We start from the raw sequence: 26,647 nt of genomic DNA on the forward strand, positions 1-26,647 counted from the left end.
AAGGGAAAATGTCAGCTCCTTTAAATTTGGCAATACTCAGAAACATTTTAAGTTGTCTTGAACATCAGATGGTTCCTCCAAATATCACCCAACGTTCAATTTTGTAGTTTTGGGTAAAGCAATACAACATTTGGTTGTGTACAACTCCAGAATTCCCTCTTCAAAGCTCAATCACATACAAAGATAGATATTCAAGGGCTGGATCCAGATGTAGTCATACTTAAGAGTAGTTCCACTGAATTCAATGAGATGTAAGTCAGTCATAATTATCTTAAGCCCCATTGAGTTCAATGGGTATGCTCTTAGCAGGACTAAATCTGGAACCAACCCCATGCCTGTACATCTTTGGAAAATGTTTTTCTAACCTGAAGGCACCTTACCTTCACTGCTCAGTGCTGATGGGTTCTTCACCTTGTACTCATGCCAGTAGTGTCTCAAGGCTGAGATGAGTCGATGTAAGAAGCATACCATATACTCTGGTGGACACAACACGGTCAAATTCTAAGGGCAAAAAAAAGTATGACAGTCTTCTTCTGTTAACAGAGCAGTTGCAGGAGCCGTGCTAAACTCCTCCATTCCCTCAGACATGTGTGATGCGCACATCCTTGGTCATAGTGTTCCCCAGGCAGCACAGAATATTTCCAGTAGCTGACTGAGTCAATATTCATTACGAAGTCTCACCCATTTCCCAACAAGAAATAGCAAGCAGGCATCTTCTCTTCAAAGCACAGCAGCACTGTACTTCAAGGAAAGAGATGCCAGGCCAACCTGGAACCCTCAAGGTATGTCAGCAAGAGTCAGTAAGCACAGTTCCCACACTATCACAAAAGAGGAGTTTCTGAACAACAGAACATTACAGGCCAGGAAAGAACAAGAAGTACGTGTCATTAACCGGACACCTTCACTAGAGAGCCACTGAGAGACCTTTACGCCATTGTTGCATGTGCTCTGCTGTGAAAGAATCAAAATTATGTGCTAAAAAAGCTGAACTCTGTAACCTTTAATAAAGTATGCAAAATATGTAAGTTTGCGTATCTTTGATTACTGTACATAATATATCTCATTTCTGCTAGTAATGGGGAGTAGTAACAAATTATACAGGATGACGAAGCCACTAGAAATCCAACCACTGGAAATCTTGCTCGGGCACATGATCCCCCAAGCTCCTGTGGCTTCTGCAATTTCACCTAGTTTTGCATTGGGCAGTTCGACTGCTACAAAAAAGGACTGTGGAGACCTACACTTCCAAACCCAAGTCTTCTGTTGAAGAATCTGCCATCAATGCAAGACCTACCTACATTCCCCATGGATGCTATTTTTATGAAGTTATGCTCAGGAGCTACTTCATTGCAAATATCTTAAGCAATGTTTTTATTCTCTGCCAAAAGTATTGGGAAATTCCCATCATTTCCTTGCCTCTAATGTCCTAGGAAGGCAGTCAACTGGGGTCAGAGGAGCAGGGATAGAAAGAAAACCAGACTGTGTCAGAGAGAACTGACAGTCTGTCAGAAAATAGAACAAACAGAATGCAATTAAAGGAGTGACGCATCTTCCTACTGCATGAGACCAAGCTGTGGAATCAGCAAGTCCTGTGTTGAGCCTTGCTACAGAAATTGTTCACCATGAATTCAGTCTACTTCAGCAGTAGGCTATTAAGCTCCATTGACATCTTGGTGAACAATCAATGTATGGAAATTGTCCAAACACACTAATCTGCAACAGAAAAAAAGAGGTTGCACTGGATACACATTAGGGTGGAATCCATCAGTGCAGAGTTTAAGACGTTAACCAGTTAATGAAGGCACAATTATGTATCCCTGGTACAAATATGCCTGGGGCTGACACATGTATTATCAAGTTCTTTATCCACCAATACAAGGAGGGCATCTTCAGCCTCTCTAGCAGGTAGGTCAAAGGCATTATAACACTATTTTTAACTTACTCCTCGGTTACTGGCATTTTCCTGAAGAAACTTGCGAAACTTATTTAGAAAGATGTATCTGGAAGCTCCTCCCTGAAAGAAGAAACACCCAGTGATTAAAGTCAGCTGAGTTTCATCAAGGTGAAAGAATATCCTAGAACTACAGAATTTCTCAGTTTTGCTCATTTAATATGCAATTTGCCCTTACAGATAAGACACTTGTAGTCAAGTTCATTCATGTATTTTCATATCTTGCTAGTTTAAGTCAAGCTGAGAGCATTTTGACTGATGATGTTTTGTTTTGCTGATTTAAATTATGGTAGTTTAAAATAATTTGGACTCCGATTTTAATTGGAAGTTTGGGGATACTGTGCTTTAGATTGGCTGTGATTTTGCTGTGAGCTGCCCTGAGGGCACAACTAGCAATGTCGGCAGGATATAAATCAAAATAAATAAATAAATAAAATCCCTCAACAGCTTCAACATCAAGTTGAACATCAAATCCATCACCTCAAACATATTTCCTCTTCCATGGAGGCAGTTCACACGACAAGGTACAAGTTATCTAATTAGGAGATAGTATGATGTACTGTACATGCGTGAATTAAATCAGTCTTAAGACAACTTACACAGCACGCTGCTTTTGTGTAGACCCTCGCCAGATAAGTCACCCCAGCTGAATGCTTTGCTAACCTCCACCACTAGCTCTTTAGCAGCTGTGTCACTTCTTGAACATACACAACATCAGAAGCACATGATCCCTAACCCAGAAGCTCATGCAGCATATGTTCAGTTGCACACTGCAGCGTTTGGATGCCAACGCAAGGCAGATTTTTATGAATCGTTTACCAATGCCTTCATTAAGACTCCCACTTAACAACATTCATTCCACTCATATTCTCAGCAGTTATCAATTCCCAGAGAGTTTATGAGATTACCGGTTCAATAGGGCATTAGGTAGCAGTTATTAGCTCTAGCCTATCTACTCCCGTCAGATTCACAGGTTCAGTGTTTTGGACATGATTAACTATTACAACGTACTATATAAAATCCTTTCCTAAGGTGATGCTCTCCGGATGTTTTAGACTGCAACTTCCATCATCACTGACCATTGGCCAAGCTGGCTGATGGGAGCTGTAATCCAAAACATCTGGAGACCACCACATTTAGGAAGGCTGCTTTAGAACAGGAGTGAACAGTTTGTGGCCCTCTGAATGTTTTGGCCACAACTCGCATCAGTCCTAAGCAACCCATGAGGGATGAAGAGACGCTTGCTTTAGAGCAAACAAGAGACCTAGATACTAAACCAAGAGCTTAGCTCAGTGATGATCAAAGAGCTAGCAAGATGTATCTCCCAAAATTAAGTAATATGCTAGATGTGTTTGAGAAATCTAATGCAGGTCCTAGCAGTAAAGCCTGCCAGTATCTAGTGCACAGTATTTTGAGCCTCAGTATATTAAATATCAGGCTATCACCAATGAACCTGGTATTGCATGGCCATACAATGGAAAAGATGCAGGCACAGCGCTTTTAGGAAACATTTCAACTGCATAAAGCAAGGTAATATTCAGAGTTAAACGCATACATTCTGTAGCAGGTGTTTCAGTTGTCCTTACCCCTCCGTGATCTTTATTGTTTAACAGCAACTTCAGTATCTGCACTTGGAGTTCCTCCACCACTAAGAATAAACAACACAGCCATTATACACATTGCGTCGGGCAGCACCCACAACGCTGCAGAGAAACAGACTATGGTCACATTCAAGCACTGCACAGAAGCTCTCAGGAAGAAGCCAGCCTTCCCAGATTATTACACGCCCCACTTTTATGAGCTGTTCCAAGAGACAGTCCCACCAGTCTGCTCAAAACAGTCTTCAGAATGACACAAGGTGCAAACATGATCAGTGGAAAGCTCAGCACTGTTTGTAAGGGGGATGACTGAGTTTGCCAGTGTGAGCGTAGGGGTGCCAAGGGCATCAGAAGATGGCAATGCCCGGGGAGTGGTACACACTTTCCCCTCCAGACTTTGGAGAACATCAAGCCCCAATACATAACCACTGACCAATATGGCTTCAATCTCTGCAATGCCTATGAGATTTTGGATTTCAAAACACTACTCTCATACCTTCAATGCGTTTCTTGAGTCGCTGGCAGCCTCTTTCATATGCTCGCCTCCTCAATCTTTCCTCAGCACTCTCTTCCTTCACCTCTTTACTCTCTTTGCCCTGAGTTGAAAGATGAATGTGAACACAATTGTTAGCAGAAGCCAAGAAGGATGGACAAGCAGGGCTGGGAAACACCCATAAATGCCAACGTAGCTAATAAGAGAATGCAACCTTCAAAAGATGCCACATGAATGGATATTTCCATCACTCATTCTGGGTAGCATACACCTTAACAAGCCAGACATCACAGCAGATATGCTATGACAGCTCTTATATCTACCAGTTGCAAGTCCCATGTTCCTCACCTCTTTGTTGAAGCGGTTTGGCCACCAGGTGGTAGGAATCAGCTCTTGTAAACCAGCCTCCTCCACACGCAGGGGACTCTTGATGTAAAAAAACACAACCGAGCGGAGCACATCAAATCTGCAATGAGTTAAGGGAGTGGACAGATGTATGTATCTCTGGGATTTGAGTAACAAAGAGCAACCCTCTAATAAGTTAAGAATAACGCCACACATGACACCATGTGGAAACTTAGATATCGTGAACTCCAGAAGGCACTCGGAAGTGGCAATGATTGCACCATGCAGCCAGTAAGATATTTTGGAGACATGAAACAGGAGGTGAAGGACTGTGAAGGAACGTTGGCAAACTTTTGCTGATTTTCAGCAGTACCCAGTTCAAGGAAGCACTGAAGCAGCTATCCACCCCACTTCCCCCTGTGTGACACATAAGTTGAGACCAGCTTGTATGTCTCAAAAGTACTACTGAGTTTGTGCTTATAATGGATTAATTATCTGTCCAAACCGAGATGTTCTTTAATGGATGCCATTTAACAGGGCATGTATATCAGGTAGGTTGAATGGGTACAGCGCTGGGAGAGCAAATAGGAGCAAGACATCCCTCTGGGCTCCTGGGCAGTTTCCTAAAAGGTGACTCTGCAGCCTGCTCTCAAGGAACATTGGGGTGAGGCTTTGAATGTAGAGGAAAGGGCCATAGCTTAGTAGCAGACCATAGACTTTGCATGCAGAAGATTCCAGGTTCAATCCCTGGCATCTCCAGTTAAAAGGCAGTAGTGATGTGAAAGACCTCTGCCTGAGAAATGCTGCCAGGCAGAGTAGACAATACTTGGATAGAGGGACAGATAGCCTGACCTGTTAAAAGGCATCATCATCATCATCATCATCATCATCATCATCATATATTTCTAACCCGCCTCTCCATCCCGATCGAGGTGGGGAACAACAATAAGCATAAAATACATAAAAAATTAATCAAAACACAAAATACATTAAAACTTCCTAAAAACATCCTAAAAGCATCCTAAAAGCATCCTAAAATTCCACTGGATAGGCCTGCCGGAAGTGATCAGTCTTTACAGCTTTCTTAAATGCCCAAAGACTGTTAAGTTGATGAATCTTCTCTAGCAAGCCATTCTACAGTCCGGGAGCAGCTGAAGACAAGGTCCTCTGGGTAACAGTTGTCAGCCTACACAGCTATTGCTTTTAAAGCAATAGATTGCTTTAAGTGTAAAATGCATGCAAAAAAGTGTTTCTCCATCACAAGCTGTTAACTTCTTGTTCCAAAGTTGAGTTAAATTGTACAGGCATGCCCTAACAGAGAGACTGTCTACATTTTCCAAGTTCATCTTTCAACCAATTTTAATCCCGTTGTTCCAAACATCCAGACAATGTTTTCAATAAAAGGAAGGGCCTCATCTGCCTACAGGTATAATTCAGTTTGTCTGTGCCACTAAGCATCAGAGCTGTAACCTGGTTAAACAACAGAGAGGAGGAGTAGTAAATCAGTTTCACATTAAAGGGAAGTAAGAAGTGCGATTCTCCCAAAGATCTGTTTTGGGATTGATCCTATTTAACATTCGTAAACGATCTGGATTTACAGGTAAAGGTAAAATGGCTACGTTTACAGAAGAGTCTAAACTATTCAGGGTGGTGAAAAGCTAGGCACTCCAAAAGAGTATCTCCAAGTTGAGCGAATAGGCAGCAAAATGGCAAATTAGGTTCAATTTAACTGAGTGCATAAAGTTATGCACTCAGGGATATATAACTCCCAACTTTGTAAACCGCCCAGAGAGCTTCAGCTATTGGGCAGTATAGAAATGCAATAAATAAATAAACACAGTTATGCTACTGAGGTCTGAGCTGGCGGAGTCTAACTAGGAGTGAGATCTCAAGGTTATTTATTTATTTTATTGCATTTCTATACTGACCAATAGCTGAAGCTATGGTGGATAGCTCAATGAAAATGTTGATGCTGTGTGCAGCCATAGCGAAAAGGCCAAATTCTCTGCTAAGGAGGACTAAGAAAGGGAACAGAAATCTTAAGCTATTATAATGCCATTATACAAATCTATGATGTGGTCAAGCTTGGGATTCTATGTACACTTCTGGAAAAGTTGCAGAAAATGGTCAACCAAAATGACTAGGTAGCAGGAGCACCTTGGACTAGATCAGGGGACATGACAGAAGTCTATAAAAATTATGCACAGTGTGAAGAAAGTGGGTAGAAGGAAGTTTTTCTCTCCCTGTCTGATAATACTAAGACTCAGGGTCACCCAATGAGACTAACTGGCAGGGAATTTAGGACAGACAAAAGGTGGTCCCTCTTCACACAGCAGATAATTTAGGAAATTTGCTGCCACAAGATACAGTGAGGGACATAATCTTAAATTGATTTAGAAAGAGGATTAGACAAATTCATGGAATCTATGGCTGATCATGATGGCTATATGCTACCTCCAGGTTCAGAGGCAACATGCTTCTGAAAATCAGCTGCTGGGAATGACAGCAGAGAGGGCTATCATGTCCTGCTTGTGGGCTTCTCAGAGCCATCTGAGTGCCCACTGTAGGAAAGAGGATTCAGGACTAGGCAGACTGTTGGTCTGATCCAGCACGGCCGCTCTTATGAAGAGAGTAAAGTTATATTACACGAGTTAGAACTCCATAATCAAGGCGAAGATTTGATCTAGGTAACTACTCTCTGACAGCACTGTTATAAGTTCTGTTGTTCTGAGGTGGCTAAACAGTTCATCACATGATGGCAGCTACTGATTTAGTATGTGGCGGCCAGGGAGAGAGGGGCTGTAGCAATGCTGGGATAAGAAGTGCAGTAAATATTTTCCGAGACCCCCACATATCCATGACAGGGTGTGAGACTGGTGTTCACTGAAAGTAGAGGGAACTGAATCTGCATGTATGGAAAGCAAGGATGAGACGGGCAATAATTAGCAAAATGTGACCTTAGAATCACAGAATAGTAGAGTTAGAAGGGTCCTATAAAGCCATCAAGTCCAACCCCCTGCTCGATGCAGGAATCTACCTTAAAGCATACCTGACAGATGGCTGTCCAGCTGCCTCTTGGAGGCCTCTAGTGTGGGAGAGCCCACAACCTCCCTGGGTAATTGGTTCCATTGCTGTACTGCTCTAACAGTCAGGAAGTTTTTTCCTGATGTCCAGCCAGAAACTGGCTTCCTGTAATTTGAGCCCAGTAGTTCGTGTCCTGCACTCTGGGATGATCGAGAAAAGATCCTGGCCTGTGTGACAACCTTTCAAGTATTTGAAGAGTGCTATCATGTCTCCCTTCAGTCTCTCCTCAGAGGGCTTTGTTTACAGGCCCCTAATCATCCTTGTTGCCCTCTTCTGAACACGCTGCAGCTTGTCTGCATCCTTCTTGATGTATGGAGCCCAGAACTAGATGCAATACTCAATATAAGGCCTAGCCAGTGCCAAATAGAGGGGTGTGAGGACCTCCTCACTGTGAGGCTGTAGGCATTTATCATAACTCCAAACCTAGCCCCACCAATATTTGTGCTAATTTCAGAAAGGGGCATCTGAAGTGCATTTGCATGTAAGGATAGAAATCAAGGCTCCAGTGAGAAATGGCAACAACCAGGGCCCTGGAAATTGCTTTTCAGATACCCTTTGTGCACCTATAAGGGGCCACTTCCTGTAACAATGTGATGATTCAGCAGTGGCAACACACCTGAAACTCTTGGCAGTCTAAGTGAGTTTGCACTATCAAAAGCCTGGACGAATGTGAAAAAACTAGATACAAAAAAGGATACAGGACATTGTGGAGCAGGTACTTCCTGGATTTCTCATGCTTCAGGACAGCAATAGTGAGACGGAGGTAGTGAATCTGGACAGAAAAAAGATGAAAAGGGCCATCAAGATAAGTTGCGACCAAGAGTTCTCAAGATGCCTTATTTAAAACACCTTTGCAACATTTGTGAAACTATAACCAGCCAGACGGTGAATTTCTGTTGATGTGTCTCAACAAAACAATGCCTACCTGTAAGCCTAGATCGGGAACGATGGGAGAGAAGCGGTAAGCCCTGAGCAGGGACATCAGCAGCTGCTTGAGGCATTCGTGTACTTCATAATCCTGAGGAGGAAAGAAACACTGTCTAGGAGATACTTGTGCCAGAAAGCCCCCACAGAGGAAAGACGAGGCACAGAATTATAAGACGTGAGGGTTTATATGACCATGAAAGTCACAGCAGCTCACCTCCATGAGAAGCCACATGAGATCCAGTAACTGCTGAATAAGAGGGTGTGCTTCCACAGCCCCTCCCCCTTCCAGGATGCTGAGTAGGAAGTTCATGAGAACATCTTCAACCAAGTACACTTTGCACTGCAGAAAGAAAATTCCCAGGTCAGCACACCGACAGAGCAGTTTCGTCAACGCACTGCAGCAGAGCCAATCAGGACCATTCATAGTATGAGAACAACAGTATTCATACTATGCAGCTCAGGGGGTGTCCACAGCAGCCATTTTTCCTGGGATAGCCTTAAGTGCAAATGCAGTCTGCCTCCCACCCCAACAGTGTCCTTCATTAAGGATGTGTTTGTTTCTGAGAATGCACTTCATTAGAGAGACACTTGCTCCACCTGCAATGCTTCCCAGGATGTCTAGGTTGTGAAGGACGCTGCTCCCATTTTTATTGGTAGATCTACTCACAAGAAGGGATGGAAATGGCTGATGCACATGCCAGACTGCAGCCCTTCCACCTGAATGAATCTGCAGATGCAGGGTGGGGGAGACTGATACATGAGGGGTAGATTCCTCATACGTTAGTGGGTGGGCAGGCACAGGCTGCAGCTTGCCAAATGAAGCAGCAGGCTGGAGACCTTCCCCACCAGCAGGCAATTACCCACAAGTCAATCCTGTACTCTTCTTTGTATGCCATGAACTGCACACTCACAACAGCAGCTCAAAACAAACTAGAACAAGAGGGGCAAATCTCAAAAAGCTTGTTGCTTCTTGACCCAGAGAGAAATTGGTTGGCATCAGTGCTCAAATTATTTTGCGGGGGGGGGGGGGGAAGGGGGGTGTTAATTGAATCCAAAAGCCCAATCTCCTGACACCACCCCCGCCCCCAATTTTAGCTGAAACATGCCCTATGCTTCCTGCCCCCTCCAGGCAGCCTTCTAAAGAACAGGAACTATGAAGGATGGCACAAAAGATAAGGAGGCCCGGACCTCTTTTTTCCACCTGTAATTCAAGCCTACGAAAGGTCCTGGGTTAAATTTGCAGCACCTCCAGGTAGGGTTGGGAAACAGCCTTCTCTGAAATCCTAGAGAGTGACGGCCAGTCAGTGTAGAGTAGACATTACTGAGCTAGATGAGGCAAAAGTCTGCCTCAGCAGAGGGCTGTTTGCTGAGTTCCAAGTGCTTTAGAGGACTAACTGCTGGAAGCTGTGAATTCCCTGCCAAAAGACACATTTATGCCCTCCTGCAACCAGGAAAATAATGTTCCATTACTGAAGATGAAAGATCCTGAAATTAAAGCAAACAAGGTAAAAACTGAGGAAACTCACCATGAGGGGGGAAAAGTGGTTAAAAATGTGGGCCAAGGTGATGAGTACTGTTGGTTCCCCCTGGAGTTGCCAGGTGGAGGAATCTCTCTCTACCAACTTCCCTTCCTGAAATTCAAAATTCAGGATTACACACATTTTTAAACAGATGCTAATTTTACAAGAGTACTTTTTCGTAACCTTTTTCTTAAACACAGATCTCACTGTTCATACCAGCCTTCTCTAACCTGCTGAACTCCAGATTTGTTGGACTACAACTCCCATAAATCCCCAGCTAGGGTGGCTGGGGATTATAGAATTTACAATCCAACACACCCGGAGGGCACCAGGCTGGGGAAGGCTGGTTTATACTTTGCTTTTTACAAGACTAGTTGGTTACCTGTGAACACAGTTTGCAGAGAAAAATCAAATCTAATGCTCTGTTAAATATTCATTTCTAGAGATGTACATATCAGAACCCTCTTCCCCAGCAATTTTCACATGGCACTAATTCCCTGCCCCCCTGCTTTTCAGCACCAACCTTTTTATTTGTCCCAAACGTTTAGATGGATTTTTTATTTATTGTGCAGGAATTTAATTGCTACTGTGGTTTTGATGTGTGTTATTCATGTGTTATTATTTTATTCTTTGTAAACACATCTGAGAGCTTTGTCTGAAGAGCAACCAATAAATGCACTACATAAAGTAAAATACTCCTAATTTAACAAATCCAATGTGTGCCATGCCTGTGTCCAAGGGCCTTGGAATGTTGGCTGAATTAAGTGGGAGGGCAAAGAATAGAGGGAGGGAAGAGCAAAAATGTCTGTTGAAAAAGGGCAGTGGAGCTGGGAGAGAGGGAGAGCTGGAAGTAAAGAAGGAGAAATTAACAACATTGGGAGGAGAAGAAGAAGGTGACAGGCTGCAGTTTTCTTAAGACTGCACCTATGCAAGACAGACAAGTGAATAGGGATACACCTCTGCTGCTGGTCCAGTAAACCTGACACTGGCACCTGAAAAAGAACTGTGGGTTGAAGAAAAGAGTTGAATAGAGTTGATTTATAGTGATGTTAATTGTTTTGTTCACGTTAGTATTTCTTAAATCTTCTTAAAGTAAATTCTGTTAACTACATATTTCGTTGGTCTCTGGAGTGATTGTAATCTGCCTCTCCTCATACTGGTTATAGAAACCTGAGACATTACATGTGCAGTCAGTTCTGGACAGGGAAAGACTAAATAAACTTAATATCAAAAATGTGATCTTACCGAAACATCTACTCCAATATTAATTACATTTTTCAGGTATCCCAACAGCTTGTGAGCTTTCACCAGATCTGTAGCAGGTTTGTCCTGTAAAGGCCGATATCCCTCAACCGGATATGTATGGAATTATTAAGAAACAATATATATCAGAATGCAATTTCACCCTTCAAGGAACTGCTTCCAGAAACGCCCCCAGGCCTTCCTCTTCTGCCAAGCCTTGCTTTCATCCAGCACACCAACCTTCATATGCCTCCAGCTCCTGCACCACAGTTACGCAGCAGGATGAACCAAGCAGACCCTGCACTATAAAGGAATGGCCAGAGAAAAAGAGTTCAGGGAGTGTGCTTGCTGCTCACACCAGCAGAACCTCTGCCTTTTCCCCAATTACCAATCTGTGCTTTAACAATCTTTCAAGAAGGTTGGATCTGCTGCTGTGCTTCAGTGTTCAAATCTTGTCCTAGGAGTACAACACGCTTGAAATATCAAAAAGAATGTATATCAAACATTCCTTTAGGCTGGCAAGAAGAACTTCAACTACAGAGGCTTAAACTATTACTGCTATTATGCAAAATCCATAATAGCAGTAAAATTACCCAAAAGAGTAGCTGGGCATCATGACCCTTAAACATGGTTATGTGGCCATTATTCCCTTCTCAAACCACCACATCACACCGAAGAGACTAAATCTGAGATCTGGTGTTATATAGTGGCTAAGAGCATGAGTTATGAGCTCAAGATCCCTATTCAAACCTCAGCTCCACTCTTAACTCAACAGATGGCCTTAGATGAGCCACTGTCACTCACCCTATGATAACACCATCAGCCCACCTTATAGGGTTGTAGCTAAGATCCCAGAGATAAAGTATGTGAAGCATGTAATATTTATAAAACACTTTCCCTAGGCATTACTATGTCAACGAGAGTAGTTGATCACTGGAAAGGTACAGGATGGCCCTGGGCCTGGAAAAAGAATGGTACATTTTAGATGACAAAATTTCAATCTTTCCTCCGTTTGGCTGAAATAATGGTCAAAGGATATCGGAGTGGGCGACTGCCGAAGTTAAAAGCGACGGATTCCTTGAATGACAAGCTGATGGCAGGGAAGTAGGCCATGCCAGAGCCTCGCGAGATGTTATCAAAAGCTGTCCCCAGAGACACGCCATTCCTGAAGAAGAAAAAGAGAAACAAATCCCTAAAAGGCTTATACACGTTATCAGCGAATTCTAAAAAAACAAAGAAAAAAAAAGATGTAAGCATCTGACGAAGCATAAAGCCAGAAGAAGTCATATCGTGGTGGCTTCTCCTCTCCACTATGTCAATGAAAATGAAACCAGATTCTGAATCCCAGGAACAGAATTCACCCACCGCTATGTCCCAGTATCTTAATCTTCATTTCAAAAACATCTCCTGCAAGACACCTAAGAAAATATTAATTGTTATCTCTTCAACTTTGCTCAATGTTCTGTTCAGGCTAAGAATAATATACCCAGGAACTCGAAGCTGCCTCATTCTCTCAGTGTGACCAAAGAATGAACAGTTCCATCATGTTTACCAATGAAATTTGTTTTGCTCAACAACTATCAGAGCAAGCAATTATTTGGGATCACTGTTTAATTTTCACTGTTTTCTCCCCACCTTAACAGTTGGGAAATTCACATTAGAAGTGGCTGTCATTCTTTTTAATTGTTGTGCAAGTTCAAATGCTGCAGAAACATTTTTCTGGTGACAGACATCTTAGCATAGAACTTTCGTCCTCAGTTTGATCAGTGAAAATTAATGTACAGGGAAACACACTGCCTTGCAGGGAGCAGGCCTTATGAGGGCATGAAGTTAGTAAAATAGTCATTTTTTGCAAAATAAATAAAAATAGCTGATCAATTTTCTTTTGAGCAAAATACATTTTAAGAACCAATTCATTTGAAAGAATCACTAAATATGAAGAGTTGATAGGCATAGCTGAAAGGAAGCTACAGGAGTTCTATGTAGCTCTAGATGCCACAGGAGTCCAGATAACTGCAACAAATACAGCCTGCTTCACATATACAGCCTCCTATGTGGTAGTACAGCTCCAAGTTGTCATCTTATGAACCACCACCTATGTGGGTTACTGCTTCTGTGGATCTGGCTTAATTGTCTATCCTTAATCCATCTTTCCTGTGCTGTACCTAGAGAATATTGCTATAAGCATACAAATTCCCATTCAGAAATGATCCATTCAGCTCCATATAACAATTCAGAAGCAGGGAGGCAAAGTACCTTATTGAATCCAACTTTAGCAGAGGATTATTGTGGATGGAGCGAAGATTTACTCCTAGGTGGAGCTTGACATAAGCCCTCAACAAAATACTTAGGAGATGAGATGGCAGAATACAGTCAACTAGCAACACCTATGAGAACTCTATAAAGATTCTTACAAGCAGAAAGAAATGTTTCCCTCATCCAGGTCTATCAAACAGCTGACGATATCTCCTGCTGCCCAGGACTGCGGAAAAAACAAAAGAAAAAAGGCATTAAGTGGGGAATGTAGCCAGTTTTGCTAGGATATTGTCAAAAGCACAGAGATTGCTTACAAGCCAGCCAAGCAGACTGTGGGTCAAAGACCTCCAGAAGTACAGTGCCATTCTACTGCAAACCCCACCCCAGAGACCAATCCACTTTCCCTTCTACTATGCTAATACAAGCCCTTCCTCTACTTATCATATTTATTGAAAAGCAACTACTGCTGCCCCCCAAGTGTTAATGTGCAGAGAGAAAGGGCATATAATTTTGTTGTTCTAATTGCAATTGAATCTGTGTTGTTGTTGTTGTTGGTATATTTATTTGCATCCTGCCTTTTGCCCAATACTGTAGGGATGAAAAAAATTAAAACAGGGATATGTTTTTAAAATGATACATTTTTTAAAATCCCCGCAATGAAAAATCTATGGGTCAAGATTTCTGCTGCCACCTGAGAACAGGTTTGACTTTCTGCCCCTTCTGCTGTTTACTGCAGCATAAAGAATTCTAGCTCTGTGATTCAGTAGGCATGGCGTGGAAGATGGTATAGCAGGAACATCTGCGGTGTTAACATGAGTATTTATTTATTACATTTCTATACCACCCAATAGCCAAAGGTCTCTAGGTGGTTCACAAAACAAGATTTAAATCCATAAAATACACTATGAAAGCACCCATAAAACAGGGTGGTGACTGGGAGGGTACTGGCCATAAGTGTCTTTGGAGTGTTCACAATGCATATAGTCAAAATGTGGAAGATAAAGTTGGTCCCTGGGATACTCATGCACATACATAAATGGTAAGAAGTGTTGCATTTACACATGTGTAAGGAGTGCAGAATGCAAATGTACATGTGATACGAGTGTGCACATATATGCTAATGAACACACTGAAGTGACTAAAGGGCCCACTAAAATTTATTTATTTATTCATTTCTATACCACCCAATAGCCCAACCAAAGTCAGAGCTGATATGCCTTTCTTTAGTAATATCTTTCAAAGATTACTCAATTACTCTACTTCATTGGTTTATTTATTTTTAAATGGAGAAACGTATTGCTGCATTCAGACAGCACAATAGCCAACCATGTGCTAATAGTCAACTCCACGGATGACTATTATCATGTTGTCTTGGGAATACCCCCTAAACAGTCATCCATGGAGTTAACTATTAACACATGGTTGACTATTGCTCACCCTCAACCCCCTCTCTGTCGTCCCCACTGAATAGCAGCACTGGTTCCCATGAGAATCAGTCTTCATGCTGGGTCCCCCCACTATGACCTGGCGTGAAGGGGGATTCTCATGGGATGTCCCATTCGTGGGTGGGGTGCCAAGAATGGGGAGGGCGGGGTGCAAGCATCTCTCCTGTGGCTGTCAAGATGCTTGCACCCCACCCTCCCTGTTCTCCCCGAAGTGGTTCTCCTTTGGGGAGAATGGGGACGAGGATACGAAGATCTCTCCTGAGGCTTGAAAGCTGCAGGAAATATCCTTCTGGCCCCCGTTCTCCACCACTTTGGGGAGAATGGGGAGAGGGATGCAAAGATCTCTCCTGCAGCTTGAGAATGGGGAGGACAGGGCACAAGCATCTTGACAGCTGCAGGAGAGATCCTCGTGCCCTGCCCTTCCCGTTCTCGGCGCCCCACCTAGGGACAGGACGTACATGTCCCTGAGAGCATGTGGGGTGCCGCCCATCACAGTGCCCCACCCAGGGGCTGCCAGAATCAGTGTCTCCCCATGTGCTTCCCAGGACGCCTGACACATGCCTACAGAGACTTGCTGGGCAAAAGCGGCAGGAGTTTCTGACGCTTTTGCTTCATGACTCTGTAGGCACGTGAAATAGTCAACAGAGCCCGCCACATGACACAATAATGTGCAGATAGTCAACTCTGTACACCATTGATTACTTGCATTGGTTATTTCACGGAAATAATCAACCGTGGTGTGGAAAAGGGTTGCCAGATGACATAATAGTCAACAGTTGTCTATTTAAGCGACGGTCTATTTAAGCGACGGTGGACTATTTAAGCAACCACTGACTATTGTTATTGATTCTGCGTAATATGCTATGTAGCTGCAATAGAATACATATCTTTATATATATAAAACTGATATCAAGCAATAAGAGTTAGTGGAAGAAAAACAGTTTTATACAGTAGGACTAAAATACAATATATAACCCAATCATAGAATAGTAGAGTTGGAAGGGGCCTATAAGGCCATCAAGTCAAACCCCCTGCTCAATGCAGGAACCCACCTGTAGAGCATAATCAGATATGACTTACTGGAACCTAATACAAATGTATGCTGATAACAGTTTAATATATCATGCGATAAGAGTTAGGAGTGTCCAGCTCTACTGGAAATTAAGAGACTAGATGAATGCTACTAAGGCCCAGACATACCCAATTCATATGAAATAGTATTCAATCTGCACGACATGGAATAAAGGATATAAGACTACATAGGGCCAATTATTTTCTGTTGTGACAAAATCATGTATAGATCTTATTCCAGTCAGGAGATATTGAGGTAAAATTTGCTAGTGAACTCTTAGCAACATCATGTTCCAACAATCTTCTCAATCCTTTTTTTAAATATGGTAAAGGCCTGACATGTTCTAATGCCATATAAACTCATTTTCAACTACTAATTTGAACGTCAGAAGAGTTTTATCAGACCATAATGTTGAAGGGCCATAGCTCAGTGACAAGAGGACCTGCTTTGCATGCAGAAGGTCACAGATTCAATCCCCAGTTTTTCCTGGTACAGCTGGGAAAGACCCCTGCCTGAAACCCTGGAGAGTTACTCCCAGTCAGAGTAGACACTACTGAGATTGATTGACCAATGGTCTGACTTAGTGTAAAGCAGCTTCCTATGTCCCTAATTCTTGAACCAAGCCAAGTAACTTCTACAGAGATGCCTAGACACCGCTCCGAAATTTTCCAATGGGGAGTGGTATATAAATATTCTAAATAAATAAATAATAAATAAATAAAATAGACTATATGCTGATATTTTGCTCCTACAGCAACAAAATAATTAGGGGTAGACACTCACTTTACCATAGTTGGTTGTGGTCACATTCCATTTGCGTACTCGATTCCCATCATAGGCATATGAATCTGGAGTGTCTCCAACGCCCTCCTATATAAAAGAAGAGCCAAGAACACACCTTAATGAAGTTACTTCAACAACTTTTAGAATTCTGCAATCCCAAGGCATAGCTTTCCAGCTGATCTTCCTCATAGTATTACTCCACAGGGAGAGGTGAGAGTTTTGAATAAGTTTTAGGCAGTGTCTTAATGAGCTGATTCACATGATCACTGAGGGCTTGTTTAATTCACATTCTGCCTAATTACCTGCCCAGGCATGGCTTGTCTTGGAATCTGAACCCAGGTGGCATGGCTCGCTGGGAGGGGGAAACAACTCTCAAATAAATGAACAACAGGCCTTAGGTTAGTACGTACCTACCATTTTCCAACACAGAATCTCTACAGTACAAGAGTCAACTCAAAACTAGAGTATACCATTTGAAAATTGTGCTTTTCAATAGAGCACTGCTTCCCTTTTTCCATAATCTACTATCAGGATCATATTAACAACCATGGGGAAACTGATAGAATCATAGAATAGTAGAGTTGGAAGGGGCCTAAAAGGCCATCGAGTCCAACCCCCTGCTCAATGCAGGAATCCACCCTACAGCATACTTGACAGATGGTTGTTCAGCTGCCTCTTGAATGCCTCTATTGTGGGAGAGCCCACAACCTCCCTTGGTAGACCTGGTTCACACAACAACCCAGTGTGAATTCCACAGGATGGCTTATTTTTCATGAACAAGCCTCCCTGAGAACCCATGGCTTGCTGTTTGGTTGTTCAGGATGGCTTGTTGCAGCAAGAGCAGCAAATAACCTGACCAAGAAAAACCTGGCCACTTCTCGCAGTGCCCTCTGCACCACCACCCCAGCTCGGCATTTCATTTGACCAGCTTTATCCCCTTGTGAGTTGGGTTAGTGCAGCTATGACTGACTGACTGACTTCTGGGTCAGGTCCCCAATTCAGGGAATTACAAGCTCCCTATTCTAGCCTTTAGCAAAACTATGCAAATATGGCCCTTGCAGTGTGCACATCTGCATCAGAATAGAATGTCTATAAAGAAATTCTTTTCACAGGAAAATTACAACTTGCCCAGGCTTGCACAATGAGATACATGGGAACTCTGGAAAGTAGTCCAGCACTATGCCATGCTGTTACATTACCTCTTGATTGAACCGACAGTTAAGAGTGCACCAGCCAATCTGCATGAGGCCTTGTGATGAAATCAGCACCTCATAGATCCATTTTCCTAAAAGAGCACAAAAGTGTCTGGTGACAAAGTCTCTACCAAAGGCTGTGTACTGAAACTGCTCATCAAACAATAAAGGAAGCTTGAACAGCCCAAAAAATATACCACCCAGAAGAGTTTAAAAGGGTGAATCCATTCTTCCTGTTCCAACACTCCCCATTTATGGATTGATGTTATCTATAGGCCACCCTATAAGAAAACGTTATCTGGGCAGCAACGATCCAGTGCCAGACATTTTCTACAAAATACAGAAATACAACTCCAGAATTGTTGTTTTTAAATGGATACTGTTGTTTTTATACTGTTGTTTTTATGTTTCTGATGAGTTTTTTAAAATTTTGTATACTTTTTATTGTTTACTGTTTTTGACTGTTGTAAATTGCCCAGAGCTTCGGCTATGGGGTGGTATATAAATATAATAAATAAATAAACAAACTATGGCCCAAAAATTAAAGTCACAAATTTATTTAAGTCTCATTGTTAATAAACTCTCATCACAAGCCGTTATCCGCTTGCTACAAATGTTTTTTCGCTGCTTAGACCAATGTCATGGTTGGTTCATCATTTTTCTGATCCTTACCTTTATACACACAGGTAGTAGCCCTGATAGAGCCAAAGTTACTATGTCCAATCACCTGATTTGAGACACAAAGAAAGAAGATTGTCACACACCATAAATAAGGGTTGCCCCATCTCTATGGTTTCATTAGTGGGGGGGGGGATGAAGATGTCAGGTACCTTCCAAGGATTCAAGTCTCACAGAATTTCACCAGTGGCTTGCTCCCACCTACTATTTTACATCAGAAAATGTAACACAGAAAGAAATCAGGAGGTCTGGAAGTACAACAGAGAGAGCATAATGGCTTTCTACTTCCCCTTCTCCCAGGACAAACACCTAGAACCAGTATATCAGGAAACTGGCACTGGAGTTCACACAACTGTGCCAGCTCCACAAACCCCACCCACATGGGCCATGTGGATAGGCGGGGGATCAGCTAAGAGCCTGGAGTATGCCAACTGGAGGGACCAGATGGGCTGCATGAAATGTGCTACCCAAAGATCCACCAGAAACAGCAAGTCCAAGAGTAAGAGTGCCAGAAGTAATGAGAAAGGAGTCTAACAAGAAAACAGGTGGTGACAGATGGGACTATATAGTGGTTCAGCACATAATACCTATGACAACTGACAGCATTACTCACAGTGCAAAAGACACTTGGTAAATACAGAACGATACCATCCTCTGTTTTCAATGCAACTATGGGCATTTGATTGCCTGAACTGGTAATCAAAAACAACAGTTGTAACAACAGCTGCTGGTATATTCAGCGCAAAGGTGGTTCTGTTCTTCCTTCCTTGGCTGATTGGAACTTAGGTCATAGCTAGACCTAAGGTTTATCCCTGGATCGTCCAGGGGTCAAACCTGTTCATCTAGGTGACACACAGGGGATCCAGTGCTCAGGCAGGGGCGAAACCTGGATGATCCCAGGATAAACCATAGGTCTAGCTATGTCCTCAGTGAGTGAGATGTAGCAGCAAGTGAGATGAAGTGAGAGAGATGTACTCAAAGTAAACCTCTACTTCCCAGTACACAAACATATTATCAGCAGAACGTATGAGCAGAAACTTATTCTCGGAGGGGGCTGAGACAGAATAGGAAAAGGAGGACAGCAATAACTAGAAGCAGATCTTTTAAGACAACTTAAAAGGAGGGCAACAAACAATATGCAGTGGGTGTAGAATTGAACAGGACATTCCAATGACATTAAGCTGAATTTTGAGATAAAAACATAATGAAGACTCGACAGAGTGTTATATTTGTTATGAGGGTGGATCTTACTCAGCATCTCTAGATAAAACCCACCTTCTATGACCTCTAAGGGTCAGTGCAGGTGTAACACCAGTCCTGTCTTAACCACAGTTAATAAATCAGGAACAAGCCTCTTGAACATGAAATCTCTCCCCACATCCTCTCCTGATCTCCCTGCACAGCAGATTTTTCCATGAGCCATTTAAATAGCTTGTTGTCACCAATGGTAACCATAGTGAATGTTCCCCTTAAATTAGGGTCTGGAACCCACTTCAAACTGCTCCTTAGAAAAGAGAAGTCCTAGTTAACTTTAATCATGGTTCACATCAGGGCTGGTAAATGGTGAAGGGAGTATTTGCTCCAAGAAGAGGAGTGGACGGAGGAAGGAAATTCACATTTCTAAGATTGGCTTACAGTTTATTAGCCATTATTAATTGGAAACCTCTGCACCAGTCCCAAAAGTAAAAACGAAGTGGTGATACACAAAGAAAAACAAAGCAGTAAGAGAACATCATCAGCACAGGCTCTAAACAGCTCTTTATGTCCCCAAGGACTAGTACATTCACAGTGTTTCCCTCACACTCACCCCAAGTAGGTCATCATCCACCAGCAGGAGCCCCTCAAAGCCACTAGTATGATCCAACACCACAGTAGAAGGACCAAGTCTGCCCTCTGCTACCTGATCTGAAATAAAAGGTTCAGGAATGACAAAGAGAAAGGTTTGCAAAACAACAGTGTAAGGCAGGGGTGGGGAACCGTTCAGCCCCCCCCCCCCCCCCCCGCAAGGATCAGATTGCTCACCCGCCAGATGACTCAGGGTGCAGACCCTCCCCAAAGTCCCAACCTCATGGCAACATAGCACAGATTCTCCATGCAGAGAAAGGCACAGACAATGCCTCTCTCTGTATGGAAAACTCCTTTGCTACTTATTGGAAGGGAGAGTGGGGTGCAGGGGAATCCCTGCTGTTATCTCTCAAACACTGACCGGAGATCACAGTTGGGATTCCTCTCTCCCCAACCCTAGCATTCAAGGAGTGGGGCTTGGAAGGGGCCGAGAGGGAGAGAGTTGGATGGAGCTATGGGCTGAACTTCCCTGAGCTGGATTAGGCCCATGGGCTGGAGATTGCCCATCTGTGTGGTGTAAGGAAAGAGAAACAAAAGTTTCCAACATGATCAAGGTAACACGTGGTTCAGGAAAAATGGAACACAGAAGAACACTCAATGCAAACTTCCCAGAGAAACAATGAAAGCATAGCCATGGTTAACCTCATCTCACATGGAAATCTCACAAGGTATCTAAAAATGTATCCATGTCTCGCCACCCATTAATATGTTTCATAAAATCCAAAACATACAGCATGGAGTTAAGGCAGGCTGTGAAACTAAGCAACAGCAAAAATATTCAGATAATGGATCTAGAGACTGTACTTTGCCATAGGAGCCATTTCTGCAATTTCAAAGGGACGGTGATCAGATGAGTTCCTTAAAAGGAGAACATTGCAGTCTATGAAGGAGACTGTGGCGTACACATTAAAGGTTACAATTCTAAAAACCCTTGCTAAGGAACAAGCTCAACTGAACACAGTGGTACTTCTGAGTAAATAGGTACCAGTTTGTGCTGCACAAGGGACTCCCCTATACACTTGATATCAGATCTCAGGAAAAAAGGGCAATCTACAGTTTTTCTAAAACAAAATATTTCCCAAAGTGGTCCCTAATTATTATTTTTTATTCATTTCAAAGGAACAGCCCTTTTGTTTCCACTGGAACTGTCACTGCTAAAAGTATGTATTTATCTATTGCAGTTTAGCACATCAGTGCTCTTCACAGGATGAAGAGAGGAACTAGACAAAGTGGAAAGTTTTTATAATATGCTATCCTATCTCATGACAATTTCAAAATGAAGAAACAGTTATGTACACCTACCTTGACCATCTTCTGAGCCAGCATTCTCTACCAGCAATCGTTCTAAGTGTTCTTGTAGGTTTTGAAATGAAAGGTGCTTTCTAGGAATAAAATGAAGGTTTCATATGATTCTTTATGGAGAGGAACTTGAACAAATTGTAAATTAAAGTTTTTTTGTCTACTTCAACACTGTCCTACATAGCCTAAGCATTTAATAAAGCCATGTGACATGATTCATTTACAAGAGAGAGAGAGCTGCACAATTGTGTCAGAAACTAAATATTAAGATAAATAAAAACAGCTTCTGAATAGAAACTAATCACACTAATTCTAAGACATACTCTATGCTGCTCACTAGATGAATTTTGTATACAGTATGTTGATTATCTAAGCCCCTGTTGCCATGGTTCTTTCTGGCTTCCCAGTGAACAGATGTAATAAGGCAGGCCCATACAACTTGTCACTGGAGGCCCAGGTGGAGTCCGTGGCCTGGAGTACTTGTGGTCAGCGTCAGCTGATCTGCCAGCTACGGACTTTCTTGGACAGGGACAACCTAGCCACAGTAGTCCATGTGCTGGTAACTTCCTGATTAGGCTACTGCAATGCACTCTACATGGGGCTGCCCTTAAAGACAACTTGGAAGTTGCAGCTGGTGCAAAATGCAGCAACTAGACTGCTCACCAGAACATCTTATAAAGACCATATAACACCAGTCTTAAAAGAATTGCATTGGATGTCCATATGCTTCTGGTTAGAATTCAAGGTGTTGGCAATGACATTAAAAGCCTTAAATGGCTTGGGACCTCAGTACTTTAGGGAGTGCCTCTCCCTATATATGCTTGCCCGAGATTTGAGATCTGTTGGAGGAGCCCTCCTCTGCATCTCACCGACACAAGACATACATTATGGTGGGACATGGGAGAGGGCTTTCTCTGTTGTGGCACCCCACTTGTGGAATACCCTACCCTTGGAGGCCCAACTGGCGCCAACACTGGCTTCATTTCAGCACCACGTTAAAACATGGCTTTTTATCAAAGCCTTCAAGGGCTAAATTCCCCATGGATACACATAGTTTTAATTGATTTAAATTGTTTTATTGCTTTTAAAAACATCCTGTTGGTTTTAATTTAACGATTTAACATTTATTTATTTATTTATTTATTACATTTCTATGCCGCCCAATAGCCGGAGTTCTCTGGGCGGTTCACAATTACCTGTGTAAATTATTTATGTTTATATTGTTGTGATTTTATCTGTACGCTGCCCTGAGATCCCAGTGATAATAGGGTGGAATACAAATGTTTTAATAAATAAATAAAACCTGCACAGTTGTGTGGGACGGCCCACCAGCCATCTACTCTGGCCTTCCACCTAATTAACACTACTCTGTTTTTGCAGTCCTATGCAGGCAGCAAAAGAGAAGGTTTATTGAGCCCATGGTAGGCCACAACATATGGCTGGCAGGCCACATTGGGCTCAGTGGAACACAACTTGAATAGGCCTGTAGTAAGGCCTATATCCAATAAAAGCTGAGAATTAAGCTAAGTGCCTTCCTTCCAAGTCCAGTCATCCCTATGATCTTAAGGAACAAATCAAAGGAACTAGGTGCAGAAAGTTTTGGTATTCAAAACAAAAAACCTGGAATGGAATACTCCAAGAATACCCCATCTGGGAAAGATGGGGCAAAGCAAAATGAAACCACTCCATTCCTCTTCCTCCTCCTGGTAACCTTGGGTCATCAGAAGTAAAAAGGGATGAAAGTTATTTTTAGCAGCACTGACAACTCAGTTGTGAGTTCAGAAGCTAAGTATATATGAGGAGGAATTTGACCCTAGCAGATCTTTAAATACAAACACACAACAAGCACTCATCCAGAGAAACATTCACATGAGGTGTCTCAAACAGTACTGGTACCATCCTGAACCTGTACATACTTCCGGGTTGGGGGGGAGGGATGAAAGGATTTCTACATAATATTAGGACTCACTATTCTGTGCCATGGAAATATAGTAGACTTCAGTGTGTAATAGAAAAGTAAAGGGCTTTGCTTAAGGCCTTGTTCTGTGATTTCCTAGTGAGTTCACTAGGACTATACTCAACTACTAATGGAAAGGTGTAAAGCAATTTTCAAAAATCAGGCGGAAAAAAAGAGGAAGACACAATTAAAGAAAACAAAAAGCACTTTACCACTCTATAAGATATACTGGACATTGGTTATGATGAACTTATTGTCACACTCATTTAAATTAATTATGACAATTTGTCAGATTATCATAATCACACACTTTATAAAGTGCCTACAATTTTCTAAGTGCTGTACAGATATTAAAAGATTTCCAAATTACATCATTATTGGCCATTTTAAAGTGATACATAGTCAAATTTACAGAAATTATATATTAGGTCAGCAACTGCTGTGCTTTTTTATGGCTCTCTCACAGACACTTCCAAAATGAAGGCATGCAAGTCCCATGGTCTGAAGAGCCATACAAACATTAAAGCATAGAAAGACCTCTGCAGTACAATGAACGTTTTCTTTCAATGGATGTCAGCGTTGTGACTTAACCGTGTTTCTAAGTAAGACTGCTAAAGGTGTTCTCCGCAACAGCATCAACATAGATACAGCTTTCCTTGCTCTGTGATGAATTAAGAGTCTGGTACCTGAATGCAGCAGTAGGCTGAGTTCCATCAGCACTGGGAAAGATACGGTGTAGATAGTCATTCAGGAGCTTGCTATTCACTATCCCTGGGTAAACAGAAAGAGACAAGGCCAACAATAAACATTCAGGTATAACTGCCAAGATGCCAATTTCACTCCCTCAAACAACGCAGAATAAACGAGGAGCCCAGGTGGTCCTGACACTAACCAGAGTAGACCTGCCTAGCTTCGGTAAGGTTGCTGCATCATGTGCCTTCAGACCATACCCTAGTCCATATAGGTCTATCTAGATAAGAAAGCCATTTTAATAAGTTCATGTCACAATAAAAAAATAAATCCTTTCCTCTTTTGCAGCAGGCCACCCTAATTGGATTTGCTCCCAGATGTGCAAAGGACTGCAGCCCTTGTCTCTAAAGGTCCATCTGCACCCTTCCCCACCCACCCCTATGTAGTTTGCCCTAGCATTATCATATGCAGCAAGCAGATGATCAAGTATGCCTCATCATGAGTGCTGCCCTTAGCTAAGACTCCACTTCCAGATTCCTTCCTGGAAAAGTTATTTAATTAACTCAAGTGGAGATACAGCAAGGCACTTCCCAGAGATTCAAATAGCTCATTAATGTACATCCTGCCCCTTGTGGTTGCTGTGCTGCTATTTGAGAGTCTACACATTCACTTAAGTTACTTGGCAGGAGGAGCTACAGCATGTTGCTTGAAATCGCACATCAGTTAAGTCTGTCCTTGTTATCACTCTTTGTCCCTCTGCTACTCTTTGCATATGCATACTGCAAATATGCAAGAGCACCATGGGGACAATGACAGAGAAGGGGCAAGCTAAATTAGAAATTAAGTAAAAGAGCTGCACAGGGAGGTTTGTCATAACATAGTCTAGACTAGGTGACCATATGAAAAGGAGGACAGGGCTCCTGTATCTTTAACAGTTGCATAGAAAAGGGAATTTCAGCAGGTGTCATTTGTATATATGGAGAACCTGGTAAAATTCCCTCTTCATTACAACAGTTAAAGGTGCAGGAGCTATACTAGAGTGACCGTTTTAAAAGAGGGCAGGGCACCTGCAGCTTTAACTGATGTGATGAAGAGGAAATTTCACCAGGTTCTCCATATATACAAATGACACCTGGTGAAATTTCCTTTTCAATACAACTGTTAAAGATACAGGAGCCCTGTCCTCCTTTTCATATGGTCACCCTAGGCCTGCCAGATAAGTTATTCTCTTTTCAACAGCTACAACTCAATATTCAACCTGTAAGCATGGGCTTCACCACTGCCCCTGTTTTTACTACCATACCAAGCAGTAGTTCCATACGAAATCCCAACTAATCTGAAATTAGAAGAATCTCAATTTGTGGCAAAACACAGATCCACGCATGCATATGTTTAGTATTTCTTTACGCTAATAATCTTTCAAAGCTAAAATATTTGTTGATCACAACAGAATGTGGATTCACATAAATGTATTTCCACCATGGGTTGAATTCCGCAATTACTTTGTAGTGGAGGGCCACATGCCTCCTCATCTTGAGAATGATTCAATACATACAACAAGCCGAAGGTTCAGCCTCAATTTCTGAGGCCTGCTGAACATATTCTGGGTTGCAATTTGAATGCAACTAAGCAACACACAAGACCAGGACACAAGTGCATCTCAATCACAAGGAAAACCTAAGAACAAAATGTCACACTGCAGTGGAGAAAGGTCATGTTATTTTACCCTTACCCTGTATATTCCCCCCCTCCCCCCGCATAGTATCTATTCTTCAATGAAATGAACTCCACAACATCTTTCTATTGGACACTCAACTTTCATCTCTTTGGATTTCATCAACCTTTCTACCTTTAAATTCAATTGGAGTCCTGCTTACAAACATCTGCAGCTGTGCCTAGTGAAGGCCCACTTAGCCAAAGCCACAGACTTTTCTGCAGCTGTGTGAATTAAAAACTGACAGGCAAAACAAGACAGATGCATACCCCTTCTCTAATCTTACACATTACTGAGGCAAATTCCCATCAGTGCTTTCCACTATCCCACACAGGGCAAACTGGCTTAAGCTAGATAGTAGGCAAACCTGTTCCAATAGGTTTGCCAAAACCTACCTTAAAGGCTGTTTCAGACATTTAAGCTTTAATTCTATACACACTTCCCTGAGAGTAAGTCCCAGTGAATTCAACAGGGCTTGCTTCTGAGTAGAGATGGATAGGATTGCCCTGTTAATAGCACTGTGGCAGAGACAAGTACACAGCACTGTGATAGGTG

General features: G+C 42.4%; 1 protein-coding gene across 2 annotated transcripts in view; it reads right to left on the reverse strand.

Moving 5' to 3' along the window:
- The window catches only part of RNF123 (ring finger protein 123), a 108,358-nt gene that overhangs the window by 77,062 nt on the left and 4,649 nt on the right, over positions 1-26,647 (reverse strand). For both annotated transcript variants that reach the window (XM_063121051.1, XM_063121052.1), the window contains 18 exons: positions 24,375-24,459; positions 21,735-21,814; positions 20,395-20,492; positions 18,582-18,636; positions 17,916-18,001; positions 16,717-16,803; positions 13,575-13,642; positions 12,194-12,325; positions 11,164-11,272; positions 9,925-10,029; positions 8,613-8,738; positions 8,397-8,489; positions 8,170-8,243; positions 4,391-4,508; positions 4,046-4,145; positions 3,538-3,599; positions 1,943-2,014; positions 381-501 (listed from right to left, as the gene is read on the reverse strand). In XM_063121051.1, the coding sequence (XP_062977121.1) occupies positions 381-501; positions 1,943-2,014; positions 3,538-3,599; positions 4,046-4,145; positions 4,391-4,508; positions 8,170-8,243; positions 8,397-8,489; positions 8,613-8,738; positions 9,925-10,029; positions 11,164-11,272; positions 12,194-12,325; positions 13,575-13,642; positions 16,717-16,803; positions 17,916-18,001; positions 18,582-18,636; positions 20,395-20,492; positions 21,735-21,814; positions 24,375-24,459 (1,671 nt within the window). The remainder of the gene's footprint in view (positions 1-380; positions 502-1,942; positions 2,015-3,537; positions 3,600-4,045; positions 4,146-4,390; positions 4,509-8,169; positions 8,244-8,396; positions 8,490-8,612; positions 8,739-9,924; positions 10,030-11,163; positions 11,273-12,193; positions 12,326-13,574; positions 13,643-16,716; positions 16,804-17,915; positions 18,002-18,581; positions 18,637-20,394; positions 20,493-21,734; positions 21,815-24,374; positions 24,460-26,647) is intronic.

Source organism: Elgaria multicarinata, chromosome 3 (assembly GCF_023053635.1).
Source record: "Elgaria multicarinata webbii isolate HBS135686 ecotype San Diego chromosome 3, rElgMul1.1.pri, whole genome shotgun sequence".
NCBI classification, from domain to species: domain Eukaryota; kingdom Metazoa; phylum Chordata; class Lepidosauria; order Squamata; family Anguidae; genus Elgaria; species Elgaria multicarinata.